Raw genomic sequence first — 23,702 nt, forward strand, 5'->3', positions numbered from 1 at the left:
GGGCTTTAGCCAGACAGCGGGTTTTCTCTCCAAGAACACGGTTACTGCACCGAGAGAGAACATTGTGATTTAGGAAAGAAGCCAGATGACGGGGGGAGGACAGATGGAAAAAGCCTAAATATTTATGACATTGAGGATAAAGAGAGAGAATGAGGAAGTGAAGACAACAGGTAATTTTAAAAATAGACAATCAGCCAATAGCTTTCATTAGCTCTTTGCCTTAAAAATTTTTTATGTAAAAAATAATCTTTTATGTGATTTGCTAATAATATATATGAGTTTTATTTATTCTTTTTGTCTCCTTCCTTCCTCATTTTTCATATTTATCTTATAAATAGTGAGGATATTTGTCAGCTACAGGAAAACTTTCTTCACCTAAAAGCCTACTGGAAGTTAAGAACTCCCATCAAGTTTTACTTCTGTTTACTAATTTACTTTAAAAATATTTATTGAATACTTACTATTTACCATCCCTGTTCTAGGCTCTGGGAATTTGTCAGTAAAACCAAACAAACAAAAATCCTGCCTGCCCTCATGAAGTTTCCCTTCTAATGGGAGAAGAAAATGAGGATAAACAGCAGGCATGTGTTTAAAATAAAATGTTAGATGGAAATAGAGTTATGGAGAAAATAAAGTGGGAAGGGAAGATAGGAAGCTCCAGGAGTATGGGGGTAGGTGTGTATTGGGGTGGGTGTGTATTGGGGATGTGTGTGTACTGGGGGGTGGGATTCCGGTTTTAACCAGGGACATCAGGAAGACACTCTGAGATGGCAACATTTGAGCCAAGTGAGGGGGTCGGCCAAACAGACATCCTGGGAAAGTGTTCCAGACAGAGGGGCCGGCAAGTTCCGGGCACTGAAGCGTGGGTGAGCCTTAGGAGTCCCAGGAGCTGCAGGGAGGGCAGCAGACTGAGGCCAGGAGAGGGGAGATCATGGGTGGGCAGGGGACAGAGCAGGCCGGGGCTTGACAGGTCACTGGGAGGTCCTGGGGTTTTCTTGTGTGCAGCGGAAGCCATGGGAGGGCTTCAAGCTCGGGAGAGACCCACCTGGCTTGTGTGTCACGGGGTCACTCTGGCTGCCCACTTGTGATGGGCCTGGGTTTGCCAGGACCAGGGGAGCAGAGGGAGGCAATTAGGGGACTATTGGAGTAATCTGGGGAGAGACGACTGTGGCTTAGGTGACAGCGACAGTCATGAGATGATGAGAAGGGCCAGGTTCTGGATGCATTTGAAGGTGAAGCCAATAGAATGTCTTAATGGATTGGAGTGTACGAGAGAGAAAAGGGCCAATGAGCTCTCTAAGTGTTCTGGCCCGAGCTACCAAGGGCAAAGTTTCTGAGATGGAGAAGGCTATGAGTGGAGCAAGTTCAGGTGGGACATGAGGTCTTTGGCTTTGGACATACGTTGAGCTTTCTATTTGGCATTCCAGCTGGAGATATGGGCCTGGAGGAATCCTGAGTGCAGAGGAGGGTGGAGAGAGCCCCAGAGATGTGAGGGGCATCCAAAGCTGTGGGGGCCCCAGGGTATGGACTTGTGCGGAAACGAGGAGAGGCCCGGGCTCAGTCTGGGGCACATGCAATGTCAGAGGTCTGAGAAGGGGAGTCAGCAGAGGAGGTGGGAGATCTGCACCCCAGAATCCTTGGATCCAAGGATGTGTTTCGGGGTGGTGGATCGCCGTGCCAAATGCAGTCAAGTAAGGCGAAGGCTGTGGGGTTTAAAAACACAGAGGTCACTGCGACCTGGACAGGCAGTTTGGGGCAGTGACGGGGCCAAAGCCTGATTGGAATTTGTTTAGGGGAGACTCAGAAATTGGAGGCAAGGAGTCCAAACTGATGAGGCATTGAGCTGTGGGAGCAGAGAAACGGAGAATGGGACCACAAGCATTTTATTTTTATAGATGCGGGAAGATACAGCATGTTTGTTTGCTGATGGGACATAGCCCAAAGAGGAGTTGTTGATAATCAATATGTATCAAAATGTCTAGAATTCAGGAATTGGCATTTAAAAAATCACCCACCTGTCATTTGGGTGGTCATTATGGGTTATAATCGACAGAAATGCCAGAGCCTCGAGTGTATTTAATCCTTGAAATTTCTTTCTAAGAGTGTTATAGAATCACAGGGAGTAAGAACTGAAAGGAAGTTGAGAATTTAGGACGTTCAGTGGCTTTCAGACTTTTTAGCCAGGGGATCCCCTTTCCAAATGGAACTTCGGGGGGAGCCCAAGGTTTTGCTTCTCTTAGTGACCCAAGGGGATGCCCAGTATGTTCTGAGCAAAGACCCAATACTTCCCTTTTAATCCAGGCGCCTCATTTGACCAAGGAATCTGGAGGTTAAGGTTGTTGCCTGAAGACAAAGACAAGGCTTCCGTAAGGAAGTAGGTGTCCAGGATGCTCTCCTCTCCACTTCATCCCTGGGCCCCTGTGGCCACGTTCCTTCCCGGGATTTCCTGCTCTGTTGCAACATCTTCCTGAATGAGTGAATGACTGGGAGGGACGCGGCCTCGTGGCCCAGCACTTGCCGAGGACAAAGGATACCCTTTTCCCTCTGTGCCCCCGCTTTGGGGCCCAGCTCCCAGCTGTGGGGACCTGGGTGGGCATCCCGTGGGGCTGGTCCTAACTGGCATGCCAGGCTCTGCCCCAAATGCTTGGGGAAAGGACATCTGCCAGCGGGCAGCTCCGAGCCCTTGCTGGGTCCCACGGTTCACGCCGCTCATTCAGCAGAGCAAGGCCCCGTGAGAGTAAGGCAGCTGGCCCCTTGAAGGGATGTCACATGGCTGGATTTATCCGCTACCATTGTGTCCAGTTACGTTTATTTAAAACAACAGCTGATCCATTCAGGGTTCTCAGCCAGGATGAGGAGATTCTGCTGGGGGTGGGGGGGTGGGGGCTCTGGTGGAGATCCTCTTCAAAAGCAAGTTAGCATGGCCAGAGTTCCCCTGCCCTTTGCTGTGTGTTGAGCAGGTGCCAGTTATGTGGGAGTTTTTTTGGTCTTCGTGAGACACCATTGAGCAGGACCTTTCAGACAGACACACACACATTATACAACAATAAAATATGTTGAAAAATGAGTCATTGTATGTCAGTCCTTAGGCTCAGAATTCTTTAATGTCTTCTGGTTTCAGTGCAGAAGACTCCATGGGCCATCCCAGCCACATCACTGAACTCATCTCCTCCTTTGTTCCCACCAGGCAGGGACCCCACCACAGCTCTGCCCTTGTTTTGCTCAGTAAGTCTTTCTTGAAATGATCTGAAATGCGACTAAAATAGTGTTTGTCCTCATGGGGTTGGAGCTGTGTCTTTGAGTTTCCGTTTGGATGGTGCCACGGAGAATTAAGTACTTCATTGGTGCCTTTTAAAATAATGATTGTGATGGCTTTTTCCCCCTTAAAATAGACTTTACAAAATAGGCTTTATATTTTTCCTGTTTATAAAATAGTAGATAAAATTCACAAGAAACTTAAAAATCACCCGTGACGCCCGCACCAGAGATGGCCACTGTTGTTTTGGTTGCCATGCTTTCAAAGTTTTCTCCTGTGTGCACTGCACATAGGCTATACCTTTTGTTGTTCTTCAAAGAGTTTTAAAGTTGGTCCTAAGTAAGAGATTGATACAAACACGAGAACAAATCCACTCGTTCACTCATTTGGTTTTAAGCATGGTGAGGTAGTGGGTTACTGCCAACTGGGGTCCTGAAGGACCTAGTGGTGTTTGGGTGGAAAGTTGTGCAGAGTTTTCAAGCTGCTCTGAAGGGCAATTGTAGATGTCTAAAGCCCGGGAGGACATGGAACTTTTCAGAGCACACTGTGCATTCTTTGGCTCACAGAGAAGTTTAGACACATTAAAATGATCTCCTCAGTGCTGTAATAGTGGCAGATGCCTATTGGTAAAATGGATTGAGTTTTTAGAATGTTTTATTAACTACCTTTGATGGAAATCTCCTTATGGTGACCTTAATATATGGCATCATGCCACATCCATCTTTCCAAAGGACACCTGTAGTTTCAGCAGCACCACCTGAGCTCCTTCTGCTACACGCTGATGGGGTAACTTAGCTCCTTACGTGGAATATAAGCTTTCACAGGAAGTTCTCATTTGTTCCACATCCATGACCGGCCTTCGAGTTGGGCCAGAGCCACCACTAGTGACTTGTGTGCTCTCAGGTTTTTCTCCCAACATCACGTGTCAGTGGGACTTTGGGTGAGGCCCACACAATCTCTGCAGCAATTTTCCCTCAGATTTCCAAAGAGATGAGTCTTGACAGTATGCTGAATATTACATCTTTTACAGGATACTCAAAATTTATACTTGGCATTGGAAGATTTTGTAGGAGAATGTGTGATATATTATCTTTATGCCATTCCTATGCTGTCAGCAGCTGGTATTTGGGAATAGCCTGGAGAATGAACTTTTCATTTCTCAAGATTGTTGAAATTTTATCTTCATCATCAGGTAACTCACTGCTTTCCAAACACTTTCTTTCTGGCTCCCTTTATAGAAATGACTCCACCATTGCAGTCTGATTTAGGAAATAAGAATATGGGAACCCTCTCCGTTTTCATAAACTCAGTGTCTAAGCTAAGCTTCATAGTTATTGTACAGTGCCCTTTAGTAAAGAGAGTGGCAAGCCCTCCTGAATCTGGGAAGCCAGAGGAAGTTTGTCCCTGATGAATTGGGGGACCCTTCTCCAGTGCAGCGCAATGCTCGGTGGCAGCTACTTGGAGTGCAGTTTGTCATCAGTTATTATAGCTCTCTCTGGTCACAAAATGCTCTCGTTCCTTTTCCCGGCACTTCTTGGTTGATGTTTCTGGTCTTTCGCTTATTGTTTCCCATCTTTATTGAACTTTGCTTTTATTATAGGTGCTTGTGTCCATATAAAGTCGTGATCTCTGGGCTAGGAAGAATAATCTACACTGGCTAGGTAAAATTGTTTATTCTAATTTTGGAAACCTACAGATTCTTTACTTACAGGTTACTAATGGATTAACTTTAACCTCTTTGTTTTCGCTTACCTGGAGAAGGCCCTGTTACTGAGAGCAAGTTCTAGATTTTCATGTTGAAAATGATGGCACCAGAATTCACTCTTGATTTCCAGGGTGTGAATGATGGACGTGTGAACTGCGTGAGCCGATGTTGCTATATCGATTTTAACAGAAATAGCTGACAGGGACAGCTTCCCCAATTCACAAAAAAAGGCTGACTTCACAGCTGCAATGTAATCCTGTCTAGGAGGGCCACTTTTTGTGACTGAGATCATATCTGTGAAAATCAGTCTTTAAAAAGAGTGTGGGACAAATTGAGAACAACTTTTTGTTGTCTTTTACCTAATAGAATGTTGAATCTGCTGACTGGGTTAAATTTAGTTTCTGCCACACAGATTTGTTCTCCTGGAAGACTGAACATTTATCTTCTAATCTTGTCAAAGTTTAGGTTTAGAATATTCAAATTGTTAAGCTACTGGTCCTTTAAAAATGGAAACTATCTTTTTAAAATAAAAATTGGGGATTCATGGAAAACTCTAGAATAGTCCATTTCTTTCCTAGTTTTGCAACTCTTAAAATTGCTTGTTTTTTTCCAAAGGCAACAAAACATTAGAACATTCTCTTACTTTTGATTACTCTTCATTTTTCTTCTCTCACACAGTATACCCCAACTAGTGAATATTACTTCATACATCATTAGAATGATGTCCACAACAAAAAGATTTTTTCCTCCCAATTTGATAGAATGTTTGGGTTTTCTGTTCAATCACAGGGAATTCATTCTGTGACTTTGGGTAAGTCAGGAATTCTCTCTGGACTGTTCTCTCATCTGTGAGGGGAAGAGGTCAGACTAGTGGGTTTGTAGGGCCCTCTTGGCACTTAAATTTTATAATGCAAAGTCACTGAAACTCATCAGCAGCTTTATGGAAGAATATAGAGAAACTAAAGAAGACCCCCAGTTTAGAGAGAATTCTATTATTATTAAAGTATATAAAGTGATTCTAGAGTTCATTGTGGATTCTGGAAATTTTTTCATAAGGAATCAAACAGAAAATTATGGCTGAAAGGAAAGCTATTTTCTTCAGGTATTTAAATGTTCCAGACTTTTAAAAAGAAGAGAAATTATTTAGACATTGCAAACATCGTGATCAAATTCATAGCCCCGTAGGGCATAGTGGTTCCTGAGTTGCCCTGCCTGCATTCCACTCAAATATCACACATCTGAAATCACAGCACTGGGCCACCAAAATGTTTATGATCCTTAACAATCCTTGATTTCCCTTCACTTCTGACGTGGCAGAAACACCCGACGTTCCACAAAGAATGGACAAAATATAATAAGAAATACTATATAAGAATATTTTCTAATTTTTCTGTCTTCTTTTGTTAGTTTTACTCCATTCAGGACCTAGTACCTCAAACTGTGGTTTAGCCATCAGCAACCATGGTCCCACAGTTTTGTAACATCGTGTTCTCAGCTTACCGTTCTGTCTACTGAGCCCACATCCAGGAAACTTTAAAACATCTACCTCTATTAAGAGTTCTTTCTAGTTTTCCCTTTTTCAATTGGCAAATACCAATCAGACATTCCAATAAGACACTATCCTCTAAAGAGAGAACTGTGGGATGAGCGTCCTCTTCTCTTTGGGCAGCTGCTCTCCCCTGCTGCTCGTGAGTCATCCTGAGGAGCTTGGAAAACCCCAGTGTGAGCTGCAGGCTGGTGAAGCCCCATCAGCCGTGATTTTTAAGATGCCCCAATGATTCCTGGGTGCTGCTGAGGGTCCCTAATTGTTTTAAATGTCACAGTAACCTAGTTATTAGGGATCACCATGCACATGTCCAATGGACTGACTTTGGGTCTTGAAGTATAATGGAAATGGTTTCAGAGCACGTGTTGGGATGAGGTTGGGAGCCTGGCTCCATGAGCCTAGTTGTGCTAACTTGGGCAGATGTTTTACTGTGGTCTACAATTTCCTTATCTGTAATTCCATGTCATTAATATTTACACTCAATAGCACTAGAGCAGTTTCTCAGTGTTTTCTCTATGATTTCAAGAAGTCTAAACATGCAGCTTTTCCAACATGTATTCATACATTTCCAACATGTATGGAAAGACCTTTAGTTTGATGTTCAGCCAATTACAAACTGCTCAGAACATTGAGATTTAGATTTTATGAGTTTGATATTTAATGGGCCATGTTGATGCTGATTTCCATGATCTAAGAAGAAAGAACTTTCTAAGCTCCTCAGTAGCAAAAGCCTTTTTAATGCTTCGGGGGTAATGCTAAGCCTACTTAAGGCACAAACTATTGTGGAGAACTTAGTTACATACTCAGACACTGCTGATTGTGAGTGAGTCTTCCACATTCATTAAAGCGGACCTGGAAATGGGATGGAAAGGGCCTGAGACGAGTCAGAGGATTTAGACGCAAATCTGGATTTCGCCATTCATTAGCAGTGTAATTATGCTCAAATCACTTAATCTGAGTCTTAATTTCCTTACCTATAAAATGGGAATGAAAATATCTGCCCTAATGATTTCACAGGTCCTTAGGAGGCTCTAATTAGATCACTCGTTTGTTCAACAAATGTGTGATTCACCAGGTGTGCACGAGACGGCACCAGGCGTGGAGGACGCTGATAAGGAAACCTGTGGGCTGGGAAGGAGGCAGCAAACACATCTGCCACTGTGCACATCTGGGGCAAATTCACACCGAAGCACTTCCAAGGGGGCTGTCTCTGTCATCTCCCTGTGCTCTAACACCAGCACTTAACCCAGGGCCTATGAAAGAATGAATCATGGAATTCGTTCCCTTGGACATATTTTTGTTGCCTTCGAGGGGTCTCCCCTCAAACAACCAGAAATGAGTAAAGGGCTGGTTGTGATTTTTATTTTGCTGCTGGTTTAAAGTTCCACACAAACTTGAATAGAATGGCCTAACCTCAGAGCCTGTCAAACCACAGCTAGGGTTCAGTTTTTTTTTTCATCTGGAGTTTAATTCAATTCAGGTTATTATTCCCCTTTTTTCCTGTCACTGTTTCAACGTCTGGAGTACCTGGTTTGGGCCAATGTACTTTCCATGTTTGGTATTAATCCCAAGTCCCATATTTCTTTTGGAAAGGAAGATAAACTCTTTCCTTGACATCCTTTTCTTCCATTAAGGTAAAAAAAAAAGAAAAAAATCCCTTTGATGCCATTGGCCATCCTCCAGTGAAGGTACCCACTTGTTGATGTGATACCTTGGACACTTTGTGGCCTTAAACTGTAACCGTGTAACCAAATAAACCCCCTTTATAAAAGCTGATCCCTTTCTGGTGTTTTGCAAAAAGGCAGCATTACCAACCAGAATAAGAACCCATTTTTAATTTTTTTTATTATTATTTTTTAAGCAATCTTCTTTGTACCTTTCTTACTTAGAATCTCCATCCCTGGATTTTTTGTATTACAGACGTTTGTATTGCTGAGAATTGAAGTTGATTTTATGTGATCTTCATGCATTGTAGTCTACTCTTGGTAGATTATTTTTTTTAATTCATATTGGTTTTTAAATGAATTTAATGAATTTTTTAAGGAGAAACTTTACTTATAATCGATAAAAGTGGAAGTGTCCTCTCCAGAAACTAGCAAGAGAGCCCAGAGCCCTGGCCACCAGCAGCCCCCCGCCCCCCCTAAATCCCTCAACCTATAGGCTGCCTTTCCGCAAAGGAGAAAAAGGCATCTCTCCTCCAGATGGAAGCAGCCCTGCACCATGGTGGCACCTTGGCAAGGGCCACAAGGGCCTAATTTTAGTCCCCTGCCTCTATCCCCTGATAGGGCCTAATAGGGCCTGTTTGTAAAGAACACAGATTGTATGACTGTTCTCAGCAGCCCTGCCTGGGGAGCCTGAAGGGAACACAGCTCTAACTCACTGGACTGGACCATCTCTAATATCCCATCCACCACTGGTGTCCCATGGTTCTTTAGATCTGCAGCCTCACCCTGTCATTCAAGACACATGGCCACAGAGGTGTGACGTTTAGTGACTTTCTCCAAGGGTGGGAAGACCTGGGACCTGGGTTAATTCCGAGGGAAGAGCCTGGAAACCCACAGCGGGTGTGAGTGGGAAGGAAGGGAGCCCTGATCTGTCACTGAGATGCCAGGAACTGGAGCTGCCTCAAGTTACCCTAGGTTTACCGAATGAGACTGTATGTAACTCACCTGCTGGAGGGAACTGAGAATATGTCCTGAGCCAAAAGCACTGAAGAATTTGGATATTGCCCTCTGGTTTAGACTGCCCATGCCCTGGCCCCAGAGTTGAGACTTGACTAGAGGGTCTGATTTAATGCAAACCCTTATTCATTCAACCTGTTTGATCCATCCTGCACCCCGCAGAGTGTCTTGTGTAGGCCAGTGGTTGTCACGTTCTAGGATCAACTGTCTCAGAATAGCCTGAGGTGCCTGTTAAAGTGCGAGTTCCTGGCCTCAGCCCAGACCCTCTGCCCTAACTATCAAAATTTTGTGTGCTGCCTCAGCATCTGTCTCACTTTGGCTAAGCCACTTGCCTCAACACTGATCTTTGGCCTGATAAAAATAAACAGGCTTTCACCCCTGGGACATAAACATTACCAGAACTCAAACCACACCTGCGGCCACCACCCACTCCACCCCATACCTCACCCAAATGGTAAGCCAACCATCCCCACTGCTCTCTGGCCCCCAGACCCTATACCTTTTCATGCACATTTGCTTGGAATGAACCAACCTTGACTCTCACTGGAAATCTAACCTCTACCCCTAGACCACAGCAAAGGCACAGCCCATGGCTCCCTCTTGCTCTCCTCGTGTGCCCCCCACCTGCTGGTTGAGCCCCTGGAGCCGATTGCACCCTCCCATGGGCCCTTGGCACCCCTCTCTCCCTGGGACCTGTGAGTGATAAACTGTCCTTTTCTCGTGTGTAAAAAAAAAAAAAAAGTCCCTTTGTGTATGTGATTTCAAACAGCTAGGCTTTAGCATTTCCACCTTACGGGGTGGAGGTGGGGGTGAGGCTCAGCTTCAGCAGTGCCCCTCACACCTGCCCAGGTAGCACTACCTGTGGAGAGGGTAGCCAGCGAGGGGATGGCAATGTGGCTGCAACCAGGATTCGAAAACAGGCCTGGAGCTTCAGGGCAGCTTGTCTCTATTCTCTTCTAGGAGTGTGTATGCAAATAGGAATTTGCCATGCCTGCTTCCTACCGGTTCGCGAAAATACTTTTGGAACTTAAATTCTCTCCCTCTACGACAGGTGAGGGGCTCCTCTTCCCATGGAGGTGGACAGGCCCCCTTGACGATGAGGGCAGAGCCGCCAGGCCTCAGCTTGACGGAGAGAGGGATCCAGAGTGCTCGCACCCAGGCTTCTTTCTGTGGGAATACAGCGGTTTGGGAGTTGACTTGATCAGCTGCTCTGCCCATGTGTGGACAGAAGAAACCGAGACCTTGAACAGAGGGGGCGCGGTGGTTCCCGCCAGTCGGTGGAGGGTATGGGACCATCCCCAATTTCCCAGGCCCCTTCTAGGGCTGCCCGGCGGTGGAGACCCACTACGGATGCCATCAGTGGGTGGCAGGTGCTCCTTGGTCAAAGTTCACCATTGGGTGTGTGGGAATTACTCCACATGAGATGTACAGGATGGATGTGTCTGTGTCCACATGCATAATTCCCTTCATCTCTCTTCGCTTAAATTGATAGTAAAGCTGTATTACCTTCACATGTTTTTTTAAAGTACTGTAATGCGAATTCCACTTTCTAATCCTGGTGTCTGCAGATCTCAGGGACCCCATTTTCAGCCTGAGCATCAAGGATTTGGGTTTGGGTCCTGTCCTGTTTTCATAATTTGCCAACGAGGCCGTCGGCCCACGATACTGCTCAGGTGCCCGGTATTTCCCCAGGTGTCACATCTCAAAATCATCTGGTGTTGAACCTAGTTTTTATCAGGCGCTAGATGAGCACCAGGGAGGTTCTGTGTTTTGCCCCAAGTTTCACCATAAGCCAGGGGCATGTTGGAAATCCACTGTATGAACTTCTCTTGCTCAAGCCAGAGCTCTGAGGCAGCTGCTGGGTGCCATGTGGGCTTTCCCCCTGGGTGGGGGCTACCCAGGATGGCTCAAGTGATATCGTAAAGCCTACAACTTTGGCTGGGCAGGCCACAGGCAGGGAGGCAGCAGCTGAGCTCACCATTGGCTGGGGCAGTGCCATGGGGTGAGGGGACACAGTCGGCCCCTGGCTGCCACGGGTCTACCCGGCCTGCATGGAGGGAGGATCCAGCCGGTAGACCCTCTCTCATCTGGTTCTTGGGACACACCCCCCTCCCCCGAGGCTGCACCCACACCCTGTGGTGCTCAGGTGGGAACTCCCCAAGCATTTACTGACCCCTGTGCTCTGTCCTGCTTTGCAGAGTGCAGGTTCGCCTGCGCCAGCGGCAAATGCTTGGAGCTGGGCTCGCTCGTCTGCAACCAACAGAACGACTGCGGGGACAACAGTGACGAGGAGAACTGCCTGCTGGTGACGGAGCACCCGCCACCCGGCGTCTTCCACTGTGAGTCTCTGCAGCCACCTGCCCAAAAGCGGGATGGAGCGTTTTCTGGTTAAAGGAGAGAGGTTTGCATGGACACACAGGACTGTGTTCTTCTTTCAGATGGGAAGATGTTGTGTCTAAAAGTGGGAAATCCCTCCTATTTCAGAGATGGTCAGCCACACTGTGTTTTGGGCTTTTGCTGTTTATGAGAAGCACAGGCTGAATTCCAAGAAATAATGTATTGACTTGGTGTCCTGCAGGCCAGTTTTATAGAATACGTTGGAGTGCATCTCCTCAGAACTAATTTTATGTAAGCAAGGAAAGATGTGTGGAGGGTCCATAATTAAAGTACGAAAGTAGATCAAGTCATATGAAAGGTTTTAAAAAGGTTCTGACCATGGGCTTTTGTGTTTGATGCTGGATGAGGTTTGACACATTTGAGGCCCCATGGCTGAGGCTCCGAGCATTTCTTGAACTTGGAAAGGTGAAATCTGAGATTGAAGTTCATTGATTTTTGCTCTCATGGTTTTCATGAAGTGGAAGGAGAGGAGGAGGCTGTTTTGGAGTATGACTGAGTTTCTCTTAGGAAAAGCGGCTTGTTGTTGCCTGGGTTTCCTTGGGTTGAATGGAATGGGCTGAGGTGAGAACCTGGGAAGACCATTTCCATCCCCCTCTCCTGGGATCCTGTTACCGAGACAATTTCCTGACATGTTCAGCTCCTCTCTCTCCCCAGTCTGACCTGACATTGTTTTGAGGAGTTATATTCGATCACGATTTTAAATGTTTTGTTATGAAATGATATAAATACCAATGCTATAAATGTGAAAATGGGAGAGGATTTTTAAAAAACTGTTTTCTGTGTTTTTACTGTATTGGGGGCAAGTTCAAAAACCTAGGGGGACTGGCACATTTATGTCTCTTGTTTACGCTTGCTGAATTCAACAGGGTGATGGTGCAAACAGTTTTCCCGATCTGTAAGTTCAGAGTTTTTCCTCTGTGGAGTATTCTTAGAGTCCCATCTCCAAAACTGGAAAGGACACTCTACCTTTGGGAACGTTTGGTCAGTTTTCTCCCCTCTGGGTGTAAAGTCTCACACTTGTCACCACTGTCCCCTGCCTGCTGCAGCCAGCCTGGAACTGGGGAGGGGGCCCCAGAGCAACATGCTTTTGCATTGCTGACTCTGGCTCTCCCCAGGGCTGGGATGGGTCCTGTCGCTGCTTCACAGTCCCAAGCTTCCCAGAGGGTAGAGAGAGTAAGACTAGAAAAAGAAAACTGAGAGAGAGGGGTCACTTACCTAAGGCTTAGCAAGCAGTACCCCAGAAGGCCAAGAGATCAGGGGGACCCTCTGTTTGTCTTCCCTGGGGATGGAAAAGTCTCCATGAGCCACGGAACAGAACAAAATGGCCTTGAATGTGCAAGTGCTGCCTGTGGAGTCAAATGGCTGGGTGGGGACCCCAGCCCTGTACTCGCCCAGCCTTGCAGCCTTGGTGGGGACCCCAGTCCCGCAGTCACCCAACCGTGCCAGCCTTGGTGGGGTGCAGGAGGGAGCCCCTGTGCTCAGGTCCTTCCAGCACCATGAGGACTGAATAAGAACAGAACCTTGCAAGTGTCAGCTTGCTCCAAGAGGAGCATCCTAGAAGGAGAAAAGCAGTGCAAAGGCAGTTCCTTATTTCGTTCTCTCTAGACTTGAATAACAGCACACAAACATGATAAACTGTTGAGAACACTGTGAGCCCACGCACGTGGAAGCTTGCCCTGGATTTGAGAGTCTGTGTGAAAAGCAGGAAGCCCAAACCCTTGGCCCTGACCCTGTGGGGTTTTGCAGATTCTTTCCCCGAGGGAGGGGCCCTTTTTTTTCAGGGTCATTCCTAGTTACCCTCTTTGCCAAAGGAATCTATTTAAATTCAACTCTGGCTTTCCAGTGTCATCTGGCCCTCTTCCCTTCCCCTTCTCCTTTGCTTCCTTCCTCTCCAGTGTTCTTTGCTGGTTTTTCAACCCTATTGTGAGATATCGTTTTCCATGCATATTTTTGAAATGTTGACCCTTTAATTGTGCTATAGGAGCTGGGTAAAGCAGTTTTAGTCTGTTGAATTACGGCCCAGCTGTGCCCAGTGAAGCTTGCCTCAACAGAGGAACCGTAAGATCCTGTTGGCAAACTATTGGCTCCTACTGTTCAAATAGAACTAGACCGTCCGCTCTCATAGCTAAAGGAGAGGTTACTGCAGTGTGCTCTCTTCCAGGGAACATGGAGGGCCAGGGGACAGTGAAACAAGGCTGCGCTGTAACCCCAGGGGCTGAGCTGGTCAGGTCTGGCTTAAGGGAAGTTACTTGGTTCCCCCGTCCATGAAACAGCAGTAATTTCTGCCCTATAAGGAGGCCGCTCTGTGGATTAACACAAGATAATACAGGCAGACAACTTAGTGTGCCCACAGTTTGTTGTACATCCTGCCTTTTGGGGAGCTGGCTGCTCTGAAGCTCTGTCTTTGTCTTTAAAACCAGAGTGCATGCCGTGTGTGACAGGAAGGGGCCACTGGTCACAGTGGGTTAGTGCCAGAGCCTCTGGATTCTGTCCCACCTCCTCTGTCCCTGGTGAGGGGACCCGATGACCCCCTGCTGACTCCGCCCCCCTCCCGCTCTGCTCCCTGCAGCTCTCCAGGACCTTCGGGGTGGGGGTGGGGATGGGGGAGCAGGGCTGAATTGGCCGCTCTGGGACACTCACTCCAAACTTCAGAGCTGCTCCATTCTTTGCCGTCGGGCCCCTTGGGAAGGCTGAGCCTACCTGCCCCATGTTGCCACTCACTCTGTAGGTGTGTGGGCTTCACAAAGGATGACGCTCAGAGGATGGTAAGATATTAAATGAATATTATACTCACATCCCCATGTCCTCTCGGGCAAGGATATGGAATAAACAAAGGACGCTTTACTCCGTGAGAATTGTTGGAAACGTAAAGGCTCTCCATTTGCATGTTTTAATAAAACAACACATATTTCTGATGGGATCTACCAGCTCTTTCCCTACGGCACATGTATGATATGCCTTCCACGGAGTGTCAGTTCTGATAAGATTCTCTTCTTCCCCACCTTGGAAAACTTAGTGTCATGGGAATTCTTGTCTATGAAACGTCGCATCCCGGGAAAAACATGGTGCTTCACCCTCCCTCCTGTTTAAGAACAGATCATTTTACTTGATGTACTTTTCCCACCTGCAGGCACTGAGCGAGTAGGGAGCTTCTGGCTCTCCAGATGAGCGGGGATCAATTTTCTGTCCGTGCCGTTAGCTTCCGAGATGCACCGGGCTCAGATGTCATTGTCATCTGTCTCTCAGTTGATGTTTGCTGATGTTTCACACGAATTAAGGTTTTAAAGAAATGCTACTGTTGTTTGTAAAGCCAGCGATGCTAAGGAGAATGGCTCGTGTTCACTGTGAGGGGCTGGGAGCTGAGAGAAAGCCCATGCTCACCTGGGCCGCCTCTGCTTTGCCAGAGCAGCTGGCTGTCCTTGATGAGGACACGCTGGTTTTGCTGAGACCCAAACGACTTTGCGTGGACTTGGGAACAGGCTGGCTTTGGATTGCTTTGCCGAGAACGTGTCTCACGGGGACCATCTCTCTCTGGAAGAGGAAAAGCTGCTGTCATCTAAAATGCCAGCTTTTCTCGTATCCTTCGCTTGGCTGCTCTCTTAAAATATTATGTTACTGAGCATTGAACATCCTCCTAAAATGATTTATTTCTCGTCCCCTCTGGGCATTGGACTCAGCACTGTGGGGGAGCGAAGGGAAACCCCTCAGTGTGTTTTGGGTCAAGTTGGGGAAATCAAACACACAAGTCCCAAGATAACCAACAACAAAGCAGGGTGGTGAGAGTCAAGTGATTCCAGCACTTGGTGGTCCAAGAGTCTAGAGGGGATCATTCTGGTTGGATTGGTATTCTGGGGAGGCTTCCTGGAGGAGGTGTGTGGGAGGCAGGAAGGGAGGATTGGGCTTCATGGAGGAGGTCTGTGGGTGGACCAAGAGTGGCGTGAAGAGGGGGACAGGAGCCAGACAGCCGGACCCAGTGGAAGGCTTGTGTTGGGGTGTGGGTGTGCTGTAGGGTTAAAAAGGTGGGGAGAGGACAGAGGGGGAATAGAGATGCCATGGTGGTAACCTCAGGCCTTGCCTCTAGCACCATCCGTACTTGGCTCCCGCACCATGGGCTCCTGCGTAGGAGAGCCATGGCCTGTCTGTGGCCAGGGGTGACCCTGGAAGCTGGCACCCAGCTCTCTCTTACAGCCCCGTAGCCTTTTGCTCCCAAGTGGAGCATTTCCTGCTATACAGCATCTTCCAGGCATATTTGCCATGTCTTGGTGAGGGAGAGCAGCGCTCCTTTGCCTTCCCAGGAGCAATCGTAGAGTAACCTGTGCAGCTTGCAAGGATCTGCGTAATTTGAAGTCTTGGCAAGAGCGACCCTTCTTAAGCAGCCACGGGGGAGGACTCTGTGCCATGAGACCTCAAGAGCAGGCCGGGGTTGAACAGAAGCCAGCAGTCAGTTGGAATAACTTTCTACTCTCAGCTGCGGTGGAATTTCCAATTAGCTGAGGGGATCCGATTTAGGGGAGGGGGCTGCAGGGTGGGTGGGGGCCTGGAGCAGCACATCCAACTGCAGATTTCAAGTGGCTTCTCTCTCTCTAGGTGGCCTCGTAAAACTAAATCTCTGGGTCAAATGAACCGAAGCTAATGAAGTGTACCCAATTAAGCCAGCGTTTTATGTTCAGGGCTTTTTCAGAGGGAAACTTTTTTGACCCAAGGCCATTTACTGTAATAACAACCAAGTAAGATAAAATCCAACATATTAAAATCTGCGCTTTCCTCCCCCAAGCAGCTCCACTCCCCACCTTCCTTGCTTTTTCCTAAGAGACAGCACCCCACTTTCCACCTAGCTTAGGAGATTGTTCTCCTCGAAAGGACAGCTTGTACCGTTTGGCTGTATGTGACTCCGCTATTTGACTGTCAACTCCCCACCTCCCAAGGGTTTAGTTCCTTGAAGACTTTGCCTCCAGACTCATACGCATGTAGAAAACCTGTCCTCCACCATGCCTCATAGATCCCGGGCCTTTGTTTTTTTCCCTACAATCATTTCAGTAGATATACGCAAAAAGCCTTTATGTCATTAAACTCCGTGTTAGAGTTCGTAGTTTTCCACTTGTTTTATGAGCCTGTGTTTTGTTTTGTGCTGTTTACAGTTTGTTTGAACCAGGATCTAAAGAAACGCCAAGCCTTGCAATGGATGGGCTGATTGACTAGCTTCTTAGGGAGTTTTGACCCCAAGTTCTTGGCTCGTCTTGCGTGGATGAGTCTGGTTTGTGGTTGTGTAGCGTTCCCACAGGCTGGGTTTTGCCGAGTCACTGAATGTGCCTCTCTGTCTCATAATTCCTGTAAATTGACTGTTAGCTCTAGAGGCACAAAGAGACTGGGGTTTGAATTTTGTGTGGGTGTGGAAGTGATTTACAGTTGTGTCTCTGTGGAGTGATGTTACCAGCCATTAGGGCTTGCAAAACAGCCATAGTCTAACTCTATCCTTTTCATTTACTAATGGGGATACTTCTAGAAAGAGAAACTCCTCAAACAATTTGGTTAACCTGTGGGATACCATATAGGATCAGTTTCCTTAATAATGAGGGGTAGAGAGAAAATAATCAGTCAACCTCTAGACCCCCCCTGGAAGTGAGTGCTCCGAGAGCAGTACCTTGTTTGACAACTGAATTGATTTGTAGGTGGTGATAACCCTGTTTTCATCCTGGGGTTTCACGTCATTTTTGAAGAATTAGCCCAGGAGCCCACCCGTGTCCAGGACCTCTGGCTTTCTTGGGGTCCCTGCTCCCTCCTCTCCCAGATTTGCTGTCCCTCTTGAGTTGGACTGGGCCTCCTGTCACCCAGGGTAAATATTTTGCTTGTTGTCACAGCAAAGTGGGTGAGAGGACGCCTGCCCTGCAGTGAATGGGGGGCCTGGCCAGCGCTTGGGGGGTCCCTGGCTCTCCCTCCTCCGCTGGACCGCAGACCACTGGCTTTTGCCGACCCCCCCCCCCCCCACGCCCAGTTCCTCCCCCCAACTCCGGCTCTTCCTGGCAGGAGCTGTGGCGCCCTCAGGGGATTGGGCACCTCCCAGCTGGCAGAGAGGATGGGCCATGGCCCCCCATTGAGGCTGCCCCCCAAGCATGGCTGGGGGTGGGTGGGTCGCAGGCTCCACCTGCCAGGATCGGGCGGCTGTCAGTGAGCTGCTCTGCGGAGCGGCGTGTGCTCCTTACCCGGCTCCCCTCCCCGCTTTCACAAAGCGTCCCCCGCAAACAGTTACAGACTTGCTTGAAGATGATCCAAGACGGTGCTTAGAACAAGCGAAGGACTACGTGCCCCCTCCTCCCCGGTGACTGGGCCCCTTTAGGGTTGCAGGTTGTCACTGGCAACAAGCGTGACACCTCCGAGCTCTCTGCGCGGGGGAGCCGATGAGGGGCGCGTGGGGGCCCTCACCCCGCCAAAGCGGGGGCGCCCCTCCCCCACCCCTCGGCTGCCTGCCTTTGCTTCTCCAAGACGTTCTTGGGATCAGTTAAACTCGCCTAGGGTCTGAGCCGTGGTCCTGCCTTTTCAGAGGAACAAAGGGGGAGAGCAAGCGGGAGGGAGCCTCTGAATAAACCGCAGGCGTCGCTTCCTCCTGCGGCGACCCTAAACTCACGCAGATCCAAACAACCGCTTTGATTTACATTTTGCTTCTGCTGCTGCTTTCATGCGTGCAGGGCCGTCCCACTTCAGATGAAATTTATCCACTTCTTTAAATATTTAATAGTCTAGCGTGGATGTTAATGAAAGCCTGGCGGTGCTATTTTGAGCACGGCAACAATGATAGTAATTTTCAGTGTCAGATTACTGCTTCGCCAGGGAGAGGGGGCCGGGAGGAGGGGGTGGGCTCGGCGCTAATAGGGTTTGCCATCGGGGGCTGGGCCAGACAGACGGGTCATGAATACTGTCTAGACGGCTCCGCCGCCGCTGCCGGCTCTCTGAGGACACCCGGCGAGAGCAGACGCGGCTCGAGTAACGGGGAGGCAGGACGAGGCTGCTGTGATCAGACGGAAATCAATGCGGATCCCGTGTCCTGGGGGAGGCGGGAGGCCGGGGTCAGCGGAGAGGGCAGGCTGCTGCCGCCGATCCACTCCAGGAAAGACTCGCCTGGCATCAGGCGTCAGGAGGCAGCGAAAGGAGGGGTGTCGCGGGATAACGCTACTGATTTAAACTGCACTACTCCCCGGAAGGCAGGGTGATTTAATTCAAGATGCATCCCTCCAGCAGCTGGAGGGGAGCCGTGATAAAAAGGGGGGCATGTTTGCATGTCTTTCTAACACGAGCGCAGACCCCCGAGTGCCCCCCCGCCGATTCTGGGTCCCCATGGGCGGGTGCTTACACCGAGTTGACTGGACGGCTCATTTTCGGGGGCGGGGGGGGGGTCAGCCTCTTTGATCGGAAAGGTTTTGAGAGATTCATCTGGCTTGCTGTATTTTCCAGGGGATCTCTGAGAATGTTCAGAGCTTGGTCCTGTCATCAGGTGTTCTCAATTAGGTGAAGACCTCCAAAGAACCCTGCTCAGTCGTTCTTGTCCGCAGCTAACTGGGATTGTTGTTATCCATTATTTCCTGGAGGTCAGTGTAGAGCTTATGGGATGTGCTTAGTGAGTTTCTGCTCGTTTACACTCGCGGTCTAAATGTGGCCGGTGTTCAGGGGAGGGAACTGTTAGCTGGATTAAATTCTGAGTGGGGGCAGGAGAATGAGGCTGGGGGCACGGCCCAGAATGCTTGACCACGTTGGGAGAAGCTTCATTCTTTGACTTAATGGTTCTCGGTCATACATTTCACTTAAAGAAAGTGTCCAAAAGGGAATATACAAATAAAGCTTAGAAGGGACCATCTTGGAGTAACCTCAAAAATAAAGCTGAAATTCAAAGCTTCCACCTAATTGCAAAGGCTGGGCTTATTCTCCCGAGGCCACATTTCTGAGTTAACCCTTTGGGCCAGCAGCTCCTTCCATCATCATATCTCAGTGGAGACACCAGCACTGGCTTTTAATCTGGGGGAAAAAACTTAACAACCTAGAAATAGGCAGGAATCCTTTTGTCACTCCTCCATCCATTCTTGTTATATTCCAAGAGCTAAGAGCAGAGGGAAAAGGAGATGGCTTTTGTCTCTTCCTTCCCAGAAAGAAAAAGCAAATCAATGAAAAGTATTCATAGAATGGACCATCGCTGGAGAGGAAAAGAAGAAGTCTTGCATTTCCAGAGCTCGCAGTCGCAAGCAGCAAGCCAGTCCATTGTTCTTTGCAGAAACGTTGCCAGAAGCACAGCAGCCCTTCCAAAATGCGTTATTTTCCCCTAAAACTCTTCGCCTGCTGACCCGTTGGGCCCTTATACTTTGCACATAAAATACCCTGCCCTGTGGGTAAATGGGATGGGCCTCCGCTTATGGCCAGGGTGCCCCATGGATAAGGTACCACGTCTCAGCACGCATGGCCTTGGATTTGAAAGGAGCATCACGTGGTGGGAATATCACGGCTCTTGGCTGTTTTCACGTCTGATCAGAGGAACGTAGCATGTATCTACCCACTCAGCAGGAAACTTCTGGGGATCATCTGTGTGCCCTGGCTGGGAGAATGTAGTATCGTACCCCCTCTTTGAGAAAAGGCTTTATTTGACTTGATTTCTTCTCCTCTATTGAAGTGGATAGATGATTTCTGAATTTCTTTTGTCTTTCCAAATGAGAATGTGTGGGCCGAGTTCTCCACTAGGGCTCTGGGATGTGCCATGTCTTGGTGGGTTCCAGCTCCTTGCGTCCAGATGGATGACATCGTTGTCCCTCTGCCCTCATTGGGAAAGCTTGAGGGGTCCCATGGTCCCTGAAGGATCTCACTGAGCTCTGTAGGGTCACATTGGTCTAAAGCCGTATTTACTGAATTTTGCTGTGCATCAGAACTGTGTGGGAGCTTTAAAAATAATTCCCTGGCCACATTCAACATCCTCCAAATCACCTCCTCCAAGGCAGGGCCCAGTAATTCATATTTTTTAAAGCTGCTTAGTGATTTTTTTTTTTAATTAAAAAAGATTTTTTTAAGCACTCTCTTTCCTCTTCCTCCCATCTCCTGGTAACTTCCAACCTGCTTTCCATCTGCAAATTTGCTTTTTCTAATCATCTCTTCTAAGTGCTACATGCAATATTTGTCCTTAGGTATCTGACTTATTTCACTGAGCACAATGTTTTCAGGGCCCTTCCATGTTGCCACCTATGTCAAAACTCCATTCTTTCTTATAGCCAAATAATATTCCATTGCGTGTGTGGACCACATTGTGTTTCTCCATTCATCTGATGATAGACACTTGGGTTCTTTCCACCTTTCGGCTTTTGTGAATAGTGCTATGAACATCAGTGTACAGATGTCTGCTTGAGACCCTGTTTTGACTTTCTCTGGCCTATACCTAGTAGAGGAATTGCCGTGTCACATGGTAATTCCAGATTGGTTTTTTGAGGAGCTGCCAGATTGCTCTCCATGGAGGCTGCACCATTTTACCTTCCCACCAACAATGCCTTAGCATTCCCACTTTCGACTTCTCCGCAGCCCTTCTAGCAGAGCTGGTGGGAGAGTGGCTGGAACCACGAACTAAAAGGATCTAAAAATGAACATCATTTCGGGGTAGGAGTTAAGACCCTGGGGTTCAGTGTTTCATAATAGTAGAAAGTTCAAGTCAATCTAAACGTCTGACAACAGGGAATACATTAAAGCAGGTGAAGTCCTGTTCATCTGTAAAATGGAATATTACGTGTTTGTTTATAATGAAAGTGTAGAAAGAGACGAGAGAGAGGTTCACAGAATATTGTCAACTGAGAGACTTGGCTTACCAGATCAGTATACGCTGGGACCTCGTTTTTAACTTGGATAATGTTAGGTGCTGGGATTATGGGTAACTTTGGTTTTTATTTCTCTTCAATATAGCATATTCTCATACTTTTTTGAGAAGTCTGTGACCTGAGATAAACAGCTGTGCTAGCAGCCTGGTTGCAGCCCTCACTCACTGGGACCATCAGTGTCTACTGAACCCTCTAATGATACCCACCTTAGAGCTGTCTAGCAGGATGTGGAAGGGGTCAGACATCTGGAGGGGATGAGAAGATGGCCTCTGTTCCAGTTACCTCCCTGGTGCACTCGGGCTGAGCCTACGGGAGGCAGTACCCCCAGCAGCCCCAGGCCACTGGTCCCCAAGCTCCAGAGCACCCTGGCAATGGGGACCGTTTTCCGCTGGGTGTGTGCTGCCCCTGGAGGCCTGAGCTGCAGCACCCCATTGGGCCTGTTTGCACTTGGTCTTTCTACGGCTGTTTTCCACGTTGGGGACTTTCCCCAAATGCTTTCTTTGGCAAGGTCTCTTCTCTTTGAGGTACAGAGGTCTAAAGCCAGGGGCGAGCAGTGTCCTATTTTGATTCCTCCTCCTGTGGAAGGCGTGATGACCTTCATCTCAGGCTCACACACTGCTCTTGGGGAGCCACAGCCCCCTCTACCACCATGCCCCCAGCAGTGTGCCTGTCAGGAGCCAGTACCAGATCCCAGCATGTGGTGAGGTTTGCTCTGCTGCAGGGGTGTGTGTGTACCTTACGGAGCCTCCATGCATGCTTCTACCTGTTTGACAGATTTTGTATTGAGCACAGCACACTCACTGTATTTGCTTTAAAAATTGACATTTGAAAATGGATTTTCCTCTCTAAGAGCCTTTTAAACATTCCGGAAGCCACACAAGCTCTTACTATAGACTTTAAATGATGGCGATACCTCTGAAGCCCTCTAGTGCCCCTCGGAGCAGAAGCCCAGCAGCAGCGGCCAAGACCCCTGTGATAGGCCCCTCGCCAGCATCCTGCTCCATATAGGCAAATGCCCTTCTCGAGCCCTCTGGCCATCCCTCCCTCTGGAACGTTCTTCCCTCCCACTGCTGCAGACCTCCATCCCCATGACCTTCACGACTCTGCTCCAAGGTCACCCCTCTAACAGCCCTGATGAACACCCCACATGAGCGAGCAGCCCCTGTGCACTCCCAGGAGCCCTCCCCTCCGCAGCTGCCCCTGCTGTCATCTCTTCCCTCTCTGGGGTTTGTCTGACCCCTGCCCCAGCTGTGCGTGCTGTAGGACATGTGGCATTTATCTTCCCTCTGAACCCCAGTGCTGGAGCACCTCATCACCATTATACATAAACCGTGCACAAGCTCCACTCCAGGCATCTTGTATCTGTTCCCTCGTTTCTGCTCCCAGCGGGCAGGTGCTGTTCCTACCCCCTTTTATGGACAATGGAGCAGAGGATCAGAGAGGCCCAGGGGACAGTCACATCACCAGGCTCCATACACAAGACCAGGGAGCTGTCTGGGACCACAGGGCAAAGGATGCTGGGACAGGGCCTCTGGGGGATGGAGCTGGGGCAGTGGACGGGGCGTGACGGTCACTGCCATCCAAGTAAACCTGTTTCAGGCCCGAGGCAGATGGCACAGGCCACCCTGCCCCTTTTGTCCATCCTTGTCTGCAGAAGCAGCAGTGCTACAGGTGTCCCAGCTCTTTATAGATATCTCCCCACCTCCTTTGACATCTTTATTCCTGGGGAACTCTCTGCTTTGCACTGAAAAGACATGCAGTACTGGCAGCCACAGGAAATGGAGCAGCCACCTGCCATCGTCGGGGGCCGGGGTCAGATGGGGAAAGCATTTACCTGCTTGGACATGGCTTCAGCCCCCTGCTGGTCACAGAAGGGAGACGAGGAGGGTGCAGAGCCCAGGGTAGGGAGCTGGACGCCTGCCTGGCCTTACAGACCCAAGGGCCTTCCGTACACCCAGCCCCCATGCGTCAGACTGACCTCCCACAAACCTGCACAAGCCAGTGGCCCGCAGGCCCCACGGGTCAAGGTCTGTTTTCATGTTACGACCTTTTAATCTGGAAACAGCAGGAACCAGTGTCCTGCGCTGTCGGCTGCTCCCAAAACACAGGATTCCAGCACTTGCTTATTTCCCAAAGTTGATGACAGATAAATACTGTCTGGACAGATGGCTGGAGAGTGCTCTAGAGAAAGCACCTTTTGGTGAGTGACTTGCTGAAAATGATATCCTAAGTCATGCCTGAGCCTTGGGCACGTTCAGTGGGTGTGATTCTGAGGTTGTGGTGC

General features: G+C 48.6%; 1 protein-coding gene across 5 annotated transcripts in view; it reads left to right on the forward strand.

The window, feature by feature from the left end:
- Positions 1–23,702, forward strand: part of LDLRAD4 (low density lipoprotein receptor class A domain containing 4) — a 422,280-nt gene that overhangs the window by 204,294 nt on the left and 194,284 nt on the right. For 3 of the 5 annotated variants that reach the window (XM_037805579.1, XM_037805577.1, XM_037805578.1), the window contains one exon: positions 11,387–11,527. In XM_037805579.1, coding sequence (XP_037661507.1) covers positions 11,387–11,527 — 141 coding nt within the window. Of the gene's footprint in view, positions 1–10,167; positions 10,240–11,386; positions 11,528–23,702 lie in introns of those variants that run through there. The other 2 variants (XR_005212161.1, XM_037805576.1) reach the window with 1 other exon arrangement.

This window comes from Choloepus didactylus, chromosome 16 (assembly GCF_015220235.1).
Source record: "Choloepus didactylus isolate mChoDid1 chromosome 16, mChoDid1.pri, whole genome shotgun sequence".
In the NCBI taxonomy this organism is placed as follows: Eukaryota; Metazoa; Chordata; class Mammalia; order Pilosa; family Megalonychidae; genus Choloepus; species Choloepus didactylus.